The sequence below is a fragment of the Oculina patagonica genome, chromosome 6 (genome assembly GCF_052425735.1).
Source record: "Oculina patagonica isolate OP01 chromosome 6, crgOcupat, whole genome shotgun sequence".
In the NCBI taxonomy this organism is placed as follows: Eukaryota; Metazoa; Cnidaria; class Anthozoa; order Scleractinia; family Oculinidae; genus Oculina; species Oculina patagonica.
Genome location: NC_135763.1, coordinates 21,312,511 through 21,324,403, shown reverse-complemented (window position 1 = coordinate 21,324,403; position 11,893 = coordinate 21,312,511). Strand labels below are relative to the sequence as shown.

At 37.2% G+C, this 11,893-nt stretch overlaps 1 protein-coding gene across 1 annotated transcript in view; it reads left to right on the top strand.

Annotated features, from left to right (window-relative positions):
- The window catches only part of LOC144658791 (xaa-Pro aminopeptidase 1-like), a 43,917-nt gene that overhangs the window by 18,842 nt on the left and 13,182 nt on the right, over positions 1 to 11,893 (top strand). Inside the window, exons 12-21 of the mRNA XM_078519271.1 lie at positions 433 to 592; positions 1,146 to 1,190; positions 4,944 to 5,030; positions 5,698 to 5,748; positions 6,082 to 6,146; positions 6,613 to 6,690; positions 9,455 to 9,526; positions 9,735 to 9,795; positions 10,375 to 10,444; positions 10,739 to 10,843. Of these exons, the coding sequence (XP_078375397.1) occupies positions 433 to 592; positions 1,146 to 1,190; positions 4,944 to 5,030; positions 5,698 to 5,748; positions 6,082 to 6,146; positions 6,613 to 6,690; positions 9,455 to 9,526; positions 9,735 to 9,795; positions 10,375 to 10,444; positions 10,739 to 10,843 (794 nt within the window). The remainder of the gene's footprint in view (positions 1 to 432; positions 593 to 1,145; positions 1,191 to 4,943; positions 5,031 to 5,697; positions 5,749 to 6,081; positions 6,147 to 6,612; positions 6,691 to 9,454; positions 9,527 to 9,734; positions 9,796 to 10,374; positions 10,445 to 10,738; positions 10,844 to 11,893) is intronic.

The following is an 11,893-nucleotide window of genomic DNA, read 5'->3' as shown; positions in this document are numbered from 1 at the left end:
TGTAGTGTTCACACCTTGTCATTATTAACGTTGGGGTCTCCATTCCTTCTTTTAATTTTAGGGCCATGACCAAAACGCATTTTAAAAGGGAAATACTTTCCATGTACCCAGGGTCCATGTTTTGTCATCACCTGTTGACTGTGTTACAGCAAGGAGCCCAAACGTGTTACCTCTTTATTACTGATTCACATTCTTTCGTGTAGATTTAAATTAATCAGAAGTCAACTAGAAGCCATCCTTGTCTTCTGAATGGATAATGACTGCATAAAAAAATGAATTACTTAAAAGTGGCACACTGCGCCTTTGCAACACCCCGCTGACTGTTACAATCGTTTTATTCGGTTACCTTTTTTTTACTTCTCTCGAATCACGTTCGTTTTAGCATTTTTTGCCTATGAATATAACATTATGATCCCTTTGCGATACTTGCAGATTGTTTGTAGATTCTAACAAGGTAACGCCACAAATAAAAGCACATTTAAAAGTTGACCAGTGTCCGAATGAAAAGCAACTTTGCGTGCTTCTCAAACCATACGAAGCTATAACTAAGGCAGTGAAAAGACTAGCTGACCACAAACATGCTGCATTACTGGTGAGTACAGCCATTGCACGCCTCGCGAATTTATCACGATATTCAAGGTCTTTCATTATTGACACGCATTTTGTGGTTAATACCACACCGAAGGACCTACACTCAAGGAAGTGTTTGCTTTAATACTGTATGTTTATTCACTTGTAGTAAGTTGCAGACCCCTTTAAGACGTTTGCCTAACTGCAAACTGAGTGGTTCAGTGATTTTGAATAAGATGAAAAATATTGCGCAATAACTTAAAAAGCAACTGTGTTTCAAAAAACGAAGCCTGTCAAACCGGTTATATCAACTATAAAGGTAAAAATAGAGTGTGACATCACATACAGTTTAATTAAATCCACCACATTTTATTCATGAGTCTACGACGTCATCGTTTTCCTGCTCACGTTAATGAGATTCCTGGTCGAAAAAGGGGGTCTAACCGGTCCAAATGTACTACTTACGTACCACAAACCTTCGTGAAGAGTTCGGTTCCTGTTGGACTAAGTACGTGTGGTGAGAACTTGAATTGCGTGCATAGCTCGATTTGTCTTTTTCGTCTTCATCGACTCAGGTTAGCACCAGTTCAAGCCATGGGATAAGGATGAACATTCCCAAGGTAAGCAGTTTAAGGTGGCCCTCGGGTATTTATGAGGCTGACAGTTCCCTTTTTTAAGCGCGTTTTAAGACGGGAAAACGTGAAGCGATTGCTCAGATTTTTGAGAATCTGAAAGAAAAATTCGCTTAAAAAAAAGCTGTCAGCCTCATAAATACCCGCGGGCCACCTTAAAACAAAATTTATTTTACCATAGTGCATTACATTGTAGGAACATTTATCAACTAATAATATACATCAAAAAATTTCTCGAATCTGATTGGCTTAGAGAAATGCATTTTTTAGTAAATTCGATGCAGAAATAAGGAAATACAGTGCAGAAATGAGGAAATTCAGTGCAATAAAGAGAAACAAACGCGGCATCCTGATTGGGTAATAAACAAACGCAGCCACAGGGGGCCAATCGAACGCTTCCAATGCAATTTTGTTATCTTTTGAAAAATTTACTTGTGCTTATTTATCCCAAATTGCACTCAAAATCATGTGATTACCTATACAAATGAAATCCATTTTGTTTTGTTTCGTCAATAAAAAACGTGAAACCAAATAATAAACAAAATGATGGAAAATGCCGAAGATGGAAACGTTTGGAAAGCTTTACAACTCACTACGCTTTGAGCTAAGCGTTCGACGCCATTCTTGGTTTCCCGTGACGTCATCAAACCACTCGGTAAACACTAGCGGCTTTTGAAAGCTTTTTTGTGACGTCATCTATGCGTCTGTCCTATAATTGAACACAGGCATAAACAAATCATAACGCGCAAAGTATCTTAGCTACTGTAATATATAAATTTAGGGAAGCCTAAAAGCGGAGCTCCCCATTAATTCAATTTTTATTGAAGCTAACAATATTTTCTTTCTGGTGAATTAGCGGTTAACCCTTTCACTCCTAAACGCAGGCGCTATTTGGAGGTGCAGTCATTGATTCACTTGTGACGTCATCAATTAGCACGTCAGTGGAATTTCGTGATAAGAATCTGACAGAGCTTGGATCGACCTTTCTACAGGACTGTTCATTTTGAATATCGGTTGCATTCTGACAGAGCTAATCAAAAAAAGCACAATCCATATTTGGTGCAAAATCGTTGCTTAAACAGGCCAGTACACCTGTAATTGGTCAAAGTCCCCTTTTCAGTGTTTTCCAATGATAACGTCAAAACTTTTTTGGCTAAAAGAAATTATATGAAGAGTAGAAAGTAAGGAGAATAAGAAAGCAGAAAAAAAGGAAGCAAAAGGGGCACAAAAATTTTTGGAACGGTTCAGCAAAAAAAAAAAAAAAAAAAAAAAAAATTGGCTTATGCGCATGCACCAAAGTAAAATATTGCACGTTTTTACACAGAATCTTTATCAAAATGTTGCTGAAGTGTAAAAAAGTGCTTCTTTAGCAAAGTTGAGGTAAGTTCAAGACCATAGTACCAAAATTTAAGTTTAGCGGCTAAAAAAATCGTTTTTTGGGGGAAAATTTGGGTGTCAAAGGGTTAATTGAAAAGGTCAATTGCCTTTCATGTATGCTGTTTCGATATCAATCTGATAAATGGACCAAAAGCAATCTGAAACGAGCATTATTTTGCTTGGAAAGTGACATTCGGATTTTTTGCTTAAAGCACTAAATGTATAATAATCTTAAAGCACGGCAAATGTAACTCATGGCACGAAAAGTTACTTAAAAGTACAGTAAATTTTCTGCTTTCTAGCAATAGAAAATAGCTTCGCGATCCTGTTATAGTTTCGCTTACGAAAAAGACGCAGAATATTTTTTTCACTTTTCTGGCCTGTGATTGTTGAAATTAATTGACATCGCTGCACTCAACTGGGTTGCTCACGTACGCATCAAAAACTTTCAACTTTTACCTCTTGCCTTTTGCGCAGTTTGAACAACTTTTACTGTACGCTTAATGATCTCTACGAATTATTCAGTGTAAAAGTAAACTTTATTTAGGCAAAGAAATTTGTTTGCAATTACTTCAAAAACTCTGAGTCAGTTTGTATTCACAGCTCACGCTCGAAATACATGTAGGTGGTGTAAACATTATTTTCAGAACAAATTTAGTTTGAATAAATTAATTTTGGTCGAGCTCTCTGCTTTGTCGTCGTTAAGCACTTTGGAAAACTTCACTTAAATATACTGTGTGAATTCCTTCTGCGAGAAAATTTATGGCTTTAAGTCGGAATAAACTTACAGCAATGTGAAATAAACTTGCTTCTGACAGGACATCACGGCAAGGGGATCAAAAATTAAAATTTCGGCCAAAGAAAATCGGCTTACGGCAATTGATAATCAAACTCGTGTAAGCGTAAATGTACCACACAAGCGCTGACTAAATGAAGGAGAAAGCGGCAAAGTATTTACGAAAAGATCCAAACCTAGCCGATACAAAACATCTCGAAACTGCGTCCAGAAAGTGAAGACATTTTTTGTCGTAAAATTAGGCTAAGCAATTCAGTAGAGTTTGTTACCTTACATCTGGGACTTGTTCTTAACTTCAAGGTACTTAATCCATGCTTCGTTTCAACACAATCATTTCAGCTTAACGGTAAGCTTATATTCTTGATGATGACATCCATAGATTCAACCGTAGACAAGCAAACTGGACTTGCATAGGGAATATATCTTTCAACAACGCAACAATTTGGTGTCCTCGTATTCTCGTTTGTTACAATGTCACGGAATATAGACGACCTTTCTAAGTCTTTTTAGCACATCGTACAACAAATAGTTTGGAAAAACGTCCTGTGTCGCTCCTTATATACTCGCGATTCATTCAGCCTCAGCACAGTTAACACCGCGAAACAAATTTTGCCGCGCCTTCATAACATCGATATCACTTCTTCTAACTGAAACGTCCACATCATCCAGTCGATACAAAAAATAAGTCATTAGCTTGTCTTGGAGCTCCGAAAAACGCGACCAAAAACCAACCAAAATTTACCAAAATTTACCTGTTCACATGTTCAGCTGTCGAAAGAGAGCAACAGTTTTTTTGCGTAAACACCAAATCATACGCACTGATGTTTCGATACACTCACTTTAAAGGTTAGTAAAATAGAGCAGTTGGATAAGAAATCTCTCAGATGTTTTGCTGTGTAGTGTCGCTGAGTAATCTTTCCCGTTGTCTGTATTTTGACTTACCCTTCGAGCTTTTTTGCAGTTTGTTGTTTTCTTACTTTTCTTTAGCCACGGGCGACCTCTTCCCCAGGCCTAGTCCATGCGTTCGTACGTACTTACGATCGGTCGGACGGTCACGTGACAACCAAAAATTTTCGGCTTCATGGTTTACCAAAAATTCTAAGGTGCGCGCGGGAGCTCCGCTATAATCCTGATTTAGTTACTTAATCAACCATTATCAAATGGAAAATTGAAAAATGAAATTCAGTACTGGGAAAGCAGTTTGGAATGTTTAATTCCATACTAGAGATGATCACTATAGTTTTAGCAGGCACTTAAAGTATTTGTTGTGTTCCGTTTCATTGCTTAAAATTTTAAGTCTAAATTCTAATTCAAGCGATGAATTAACTAGTTTACACCGTATGCAAGCAAGCACTTGTGTTGTTTTCTTGTTTTCTATCGTTATTTTGCTGTTTTCTTGTGTTTTCTATCGTTATTTTGCAAATCTTGATAATCACCTCTGAAAATTATCCTGAAACAATTATTCGCCTCAGGCTCCGTGATTATTGTTGAATAATCACTTTGCTTTCGGCGAATAATTGTTAAATATTGATAAAGAGTATTAAAAAACAGTATTTATTTTTTGTTAGGAGAAGTTGTTAATAGACGAGTCTCCAATTGCTTTGCCAAAAGCAACAAAAAATCCGACAGAAGTTCATGGAATGAAAAATGCCAATGTGAGTAAACATTGTTCAATCTTTTGTATTAAAGTCTGCAACTTGCCAAATGAATCTGCCAACTTTCCAAAGCACTCCAGATTCCCACTGAAAGAGTTGACACCATCAAAACTCCACTATTACATTTCAACACAACCTCGTACGGGCACTCAGTTTTTTTTCGCTGGAGCACAAGTTTAGTTCGGTAACCTGTTGAAGGGAGTTCAACTTTGGCCGACAGAAGTGCGTAAATAAAAGAACAATAAAAATATCAGTTCACGGATGCAAAGATACTGAGACGCTTTACCATTCTTTGTACCATTCTTTACCTTTTTAAGTTAGCATATGACTCGTTTTAATATTTTTAATCTTTGATCGTTGTAAATATCATTTTAATATTTTTAATAGTTTGTGTTTTTTTATATTTTAATTTATCTTACCTGTAAAGCGCTTTAGAATAATTTCATATAATTTTAGCGCTATATAAATAAGATTATTATTTATTATTTGTAGCATTCCTAAAATAATACAGATCGATTCTGAATAAAAATAGCAGTTCACCAAGAAAAAAAGTAAAACGTGGAAGTCTTCATTCTAAAGACGGCTTCCTTCTCAATTTTTTTGAATAACTTCAACGAAAAACCTCACAAATGAAAACGTTATTTTCCTGGTGTTCATTTGTCTGCAGCTAAAGGACTGTGTCGCTCTGTGTGAGTTCTTCGCTTGGATTGAACAAGAGGTACGATCACATAGTCGGTAAATTAAGCAAATTTAGCGATATAGCCACTGTTCATGTGCGTCATCTCATAAATCTTTCTCTGCAAAACGATACTTTGGGCCTGACTCGTTAGCTTTCCCTGTTACACTAGCTATATAGATAATCACCGCCAGATGGTTGAGATAAAAGCCGTACTTGTGCTTGTGGTGGCGGTTTCTTGTTGTCAGGAAATACTATTAAATGAACTCAGTAACATGAAAGTCCAAGGTTGATTTGACTTATTTATTTTACACTATAGTTATTTGCAACTAAAACTCGGTTTTAACAGTTATTTAAACATGACCTATTTTTCAGATTTCAATGAAATCTACCGAGGTTACAGAATTAAAGGCTGAGACAAAGCTGTTATACTTCAGATCGTAAGAAATTGATTATTATAATCAATTTTAATTTCATAATTTATTAGTGTTATTTTTAATTTATTTTATTTCTATTGTGCTAGTTTTTACCATATTGTAAGCGTTATGTTTCACGCATGTATATTTTCTGTAAAGCGCTATTGGGCACCTGTGGAAATAGCGTTATATAAATAAAACTATTATTATTATTATTATTATTATTATTATTATATTGGAAGCGAGAATAATACGTATAATTTTAATGATTGCGTGAAATAAAGTTATTGTTTTTTATAAAAATTATTATTATTAATATTATTATTACTATTATAACATACAATTGAAGATATTCAAATGAAATAAAGTTACAAATTTGGCCTTTGTCAATGTTTCTAAACCATTTGTTTTCTTTTAATGAATTTCTCAGTGTTTAATGTGCAATGAGTGAAAAGAAAGACTTTTCTAACACATAATATTTCTGTTTAAGGCTGCAGGAGAACTTTATAAGTCCGAGCTTTGCCACAATTTCCGGATTTGGACCAAACAGTGCCATCATCCATTACAAGTAAGGTCACTTGGAAGAGGAGAGGGATGCAAAGGGTTGTATAGGGTCTGAGCATAATACATTGCAGCACAACACGTCACAGCAAACAAAGCAATGTAAAGCATAGGGGTCGAGTAGCAGCTCTCATATGGCTCACATCCCTTCAAGAGGACAATAGACGAAACAATAGGAACAATGCCACTAGCCCCCAAAACAATTAACAATTATTGGATGAGGTTGAGCATGATAGCGATAATTATCAAGGCCAAAGTTTCTATTATCTGCCGAAGCCGAAGGCTGAGGCGGATAACAGAAACTGAGGCCTTGATAATTATCGTTATCATGCGAAAACCGAATCCAATAATTGTTTTATTATGCACATTCCTGAGCTGCACTTGTAAAGACAAGAGCGCGCACAAAATATACTTTTATAAGCTTACAACCTTTCGTCACTTCTGCATGCATAAAATTATTGTCTGTAGGTATGACGTCACTTCTACATAAGTAAAATCTAATGTCTGTAGGTATGACGTAAGAGAAACAGCAAGCAAGAATTAGCTGCGTGCTTATAGCCAATCAAAATCAAGCTGGTGACACCAATGTATAATAATAGCAAATCCTACACTAGCTCATACAGCATATCACAACAGCGCATAGTGTGGCAAAGCATGTTTTATATACGCTGTGGATTAGTGGGAATCAAATTGTTCTGTTAGTTTTTCTTTTAGGCCGTTTCTTTTATCACCACAATCGAGCGGAGACTCAAAGCAGTGATATATTCGCAAGTGAAGCTCATGCGCCACGCTACCTGATTTACTCTCCACATCCTTTTCAGATGCCGTGTACGAGCTCACGCAATAATGCCAACCTGGCTATACCGACACAACACTCCCTCAACACTGTTAGTACAGGAATACGATCGTATCATAAACTATTAAGGACGGTGCCTCCTATTGTTACTACGCACTTGTTCTGCGCATCACGCAATGCATCGAACACACTGGACGCGCGCGCTTTTGACTAATTTGCTCGCTCAAAATGACGAATTCAACTACGCGACCAAGCGCGTGACTAAAAATCAAGAAAGATTTCTGCTGCGACGAAATCCAGTTTATGGACATATACTAAGCCAGGTACAGCGGAAATGCAACATTTTAGTTCCCATTGACCTCTAAAAATGGTCACATTAAGGACGGTGCCTACTAATAACGAGGTTTTTTTGCCCGGCCGATGATTATGCAAGAAATGTAGATGTTATCAAGGGCTACTAAAATCCAAAAAGAAAATTGGGGGTAGCCACGCAAATTTTCGAGATAATTAAGTTTGAAAACTGGAAAAAATGCTGACGTGGCATTTTAAAAAAACGTAAAATAAAATAAAATTTTCTTGCAAATTCCATTTGAAATTAGTTTTTCATGCACAAAATCAACATTAAATATAACAATCTCTAAAACAACTTACAAATAATGTATTTGAAACTGCGTGATCCACGATTTTATTAACAAAATAATTGTGTTTGAGCAATTTTTGACTCTAACAGCTCTCACTTGCACGGCCAGAAAATTGGCCTAACTTTTTTTTTCACTTAATCACAAATTAAACAAGCGCTCTATAGACTTTCCGCTTCCATTTTATAAAATAAAAAGTAGGGGTCACCACGCGTTTTTAAAAGTTATACGAGTTCTTTTCAAGCTTTATCAAAATCGTTTTTGGGGTCTGTTACATTTTTCCTTTTCCCTCCCTAGCGAGTAAAATATTTGCATCTCGCGCGCGCACGCCATATATAGTTAGCAGTTTGCGAGTTACATTTAAGCGCTTAGCGACTTGTTTTTGACTGTTAATGTGACCATTTTTAGAGGTCAATGGGAACTAAAATGTTGCATTTCCGCTGTACCTGGCTTAGTATATGTCCATAAACTGGATTTCGTCGCAGCAGAAATCTTTCTTGATTTTTAGTCACGCGCTTGGTCGCGTAGTTGAATTCGTCATTTTGAGCGAGCAAATTAGTCAAAAGCGTGCGCGTCCAGTGTGTTCGATGCATTGCGTGATGCGCAGAACAAGTGCGTAGTAACAATAGGAGGCACCGTCCTTAACAGTCAAAAACAAGTCGCTAAGCGCTTAAATGTAACTCGCAAACTGCTAACTATATATGGCGTGCGCGCGCGAGATGCAAATATTTTACTCGCTAGGGAGGGGAAAGGAAAAATGTAACAGACCCCAAAAACGATTTTGATAAAGCTTGAAAAGAACTCGTATAACTTTTAAAAACGCGTGGTGACCCCTACTTTTTATTTTATAAAATGGAAGCGGAAAGTCTATAGAGCGCTTGTTTAATTTGTGATTAAGTGAAAAAAAAAGTTAGGCCAATTTTCTGGCCGTGCAAGTGAGAGCTGTTAGAGTCAAAAATTGCTCAAACACAATTATTTTGTTAATAAAATCGTGGATCACGCAGTTTCAAATACATTATTTGTAAGTTGTTTTAGAGATTGTTATATTTAATGTTGATTTTGTGCATGAAAAACTAATTTCAAATGGAATTTGCAAGAAAATTTTATTTTATTTTACGTTTTTTTAAAATGCCACGTCAGCATTTTTTCCAGTTTTCAAACTTAATTATCTCGAAAATTTGCGTGGCTACCCCCAATTTTCATTTTGGATTTTAGTAGCCCTTGATAACATCTACATTTCTTGCATAATCATCGGCCGGGCAAAAAAACCTCGTTATTGGTAGGCACCGTCCTTAAGTAACCCTAAGACTATCCTTTCTGTTTTCGATCCCTGGCAGAGCGAATCAATATACAGACGCTAATATCAACGACAGCAGCATTTATTTGTTGGATTCCGGAGGACAATACTTGTAAGGTTTGCTTTGTATGGAGGTTTAAGCCAAAGATATTTTAACATATACACCACTTACATTGCACTGGTTTTCTGTCTGTAGTCCATTTCACCAGTGCTCGGAGGCCTAGCATGGGTTAAATGTCAAGTCACTGTAAATGATGTGAATGAGCCTTGATTTCCGTTTACGTTATGGTCATTTACTTTTGTCTTGGTTCTCGGCTTAGAGATGGGACAACTGACACAACACGCACTGTTCATTTTGGAGTCCCAACCAAACACCAGAAGGTTAGTTACTGCAGCTTCGTCTTCCGTGAACAGGTTTACTTCGCTGTCCAGTGTTTTCAAAGGACAAGACTAGAATCACAGCAGGCTTTCGGGATAAAATCGCCAAACCTGTCATGCATTATGGCCCAGAAAAGTGCCCTTTCCTGAAAACAGACACTTAATTTCAAGTTGGCAGAGAAAAAGTCTTTTATTCGCAAGTCACGGCCACATAACAAATAAGGATAATTTTTGAGCATTGTAAATGGAAATTTCTTACAAACTGAGATAAACTTGAAAAAGTCGGGAAGGCGTTTTTCAAGTTTACACGAACGCAATCCGTTTTAATCTTCTCGGACTTTGCCCATCCAATGTTTGGCCTATGTTTGTTTCTTTTCGTCTACAGTTTTAAGCCGTTTTTGTGATATTTCAGTTAATTTTATGACCAGTTGGTCAGTGCCGAAATTGCCCAAAATTGCGTGACATAGCCCCTTAAAAAAATTGGCTTTTATTGTATATTCCATGTTTCTAGCGTAAGTAAGTAACGACAATTTGAAAGGTATTTATAGTCATTAATCGCGGTCGCTATATTTTGTCTCACAGGATTGTTACACGAGAGTTTTAAAGGGACATATTGACATTGCCAGTGCAGTGTTTCCTAATGATACTTACGGTGAGGAAAGCTTCCCTCTCGGTTACGCTCTTACTTTCTTTCATTAATAGCCCGTGAAAAGTTGCTGGGACCAAATCCTATATATTTATTTTGTGCAATCGGTACTGGTACATCAAAACCATTATATACCATGTTGTTTATAGCTACACTCCTGAGGATATTCGTGTGTTGAGTGAGTCCAACTAAAAAAAGGAGCGAATCTTGTATACCTTTGCCTCATTTCAATGTTTATCCATTGATAGTGTAATTAATTTGTAAATGTTAGGTATTGTAATTTTATAATGTTCGTTTAAGGAAGGACATTAGACGTGTTTGCACGAGAGCCCCTGTGGAAAGTAGGTCTGGACTATCGGCACGGCACAGGGCATGGAATAGGACACTTCTTGAACATACATGAAGGTACCGTTTGTTACTGACACTGACACTTGGATATTCTCATTGTCAACCCCAGAGCTATTGTAGTTTCTATATGATTGGCGACAAGGATAGCTCTGGGCAACATGGCCAGAGTCTGTTCTGATTTTTTTCGTTGAAACGATAAAAACCATTTATCAAGCATACAGTTCTTTGTTCAAAGAAAACAATTGCTCAAACAAAACTGAATTAATGCATAATGTAGAATTTGCCAACTGATGAACACAATGTTTATTAAAGCCTGGTTTTCACTAGCGACGCAAGCACAAGCGCGATCACGATCACGCAAAAAGGGCAAATTTTGATCTTTGTGTTTGTGCTTGCCGCAAGCACAAGCATCACAATGCAATGCGCTTGTGCTTTTGCTTGAGTCGAAGCCGTTTTTACGGAGAAATACGTGCTGTTATCCTTGCGCTTGTGCTTGCGTCGCTAGCGAAAACCAGACCTAAATGGTTCAATTCTGAGAGTGGCGTTTGTGAATAGAGTTAGTGCTATTTTGTCGATTTTGTCGTTCTTAGTGGCCTCAGACGTAGCCTGCAGAACAGCAGGCGGTTTATTTTGCCTGTTCTGCAGGCCACCCCCCGGGGGGGTACTCCCATAAATTTCGGATAGGGGTGTGCCCTTACCCTATTTAAGGATAAAGAAAGCGAAAATGGATACCCCAAACCGAAAAATGACACCCTATTTGAGGACCGAGAACCTCAAAAACCATACCTTATCGGGCGGCACATACCTATATAGCCCATATATGGGAGTACTCAGACTTCTTATACATCTAATATAAGAAAGACGTTTTTTTATCATCGTCTACGATAACGTCGTGACGTACCAAGATGTACTTAGCAGGTTCATAATACATTTTTTCGCGCTTTCGTTCTGTTTAGTTGTCAGTATACCCAACACTCCTAGGTTTCATTTGGCCCAAAATTACAACTCAACGGGTCACAGTATTTCTTATGTCCAGGTGCAGGGTGTTGTTTTATGCCATGGAACAAAAATCAAACACAAGCAGCGTGTAAAGGGAATCATTTTCCA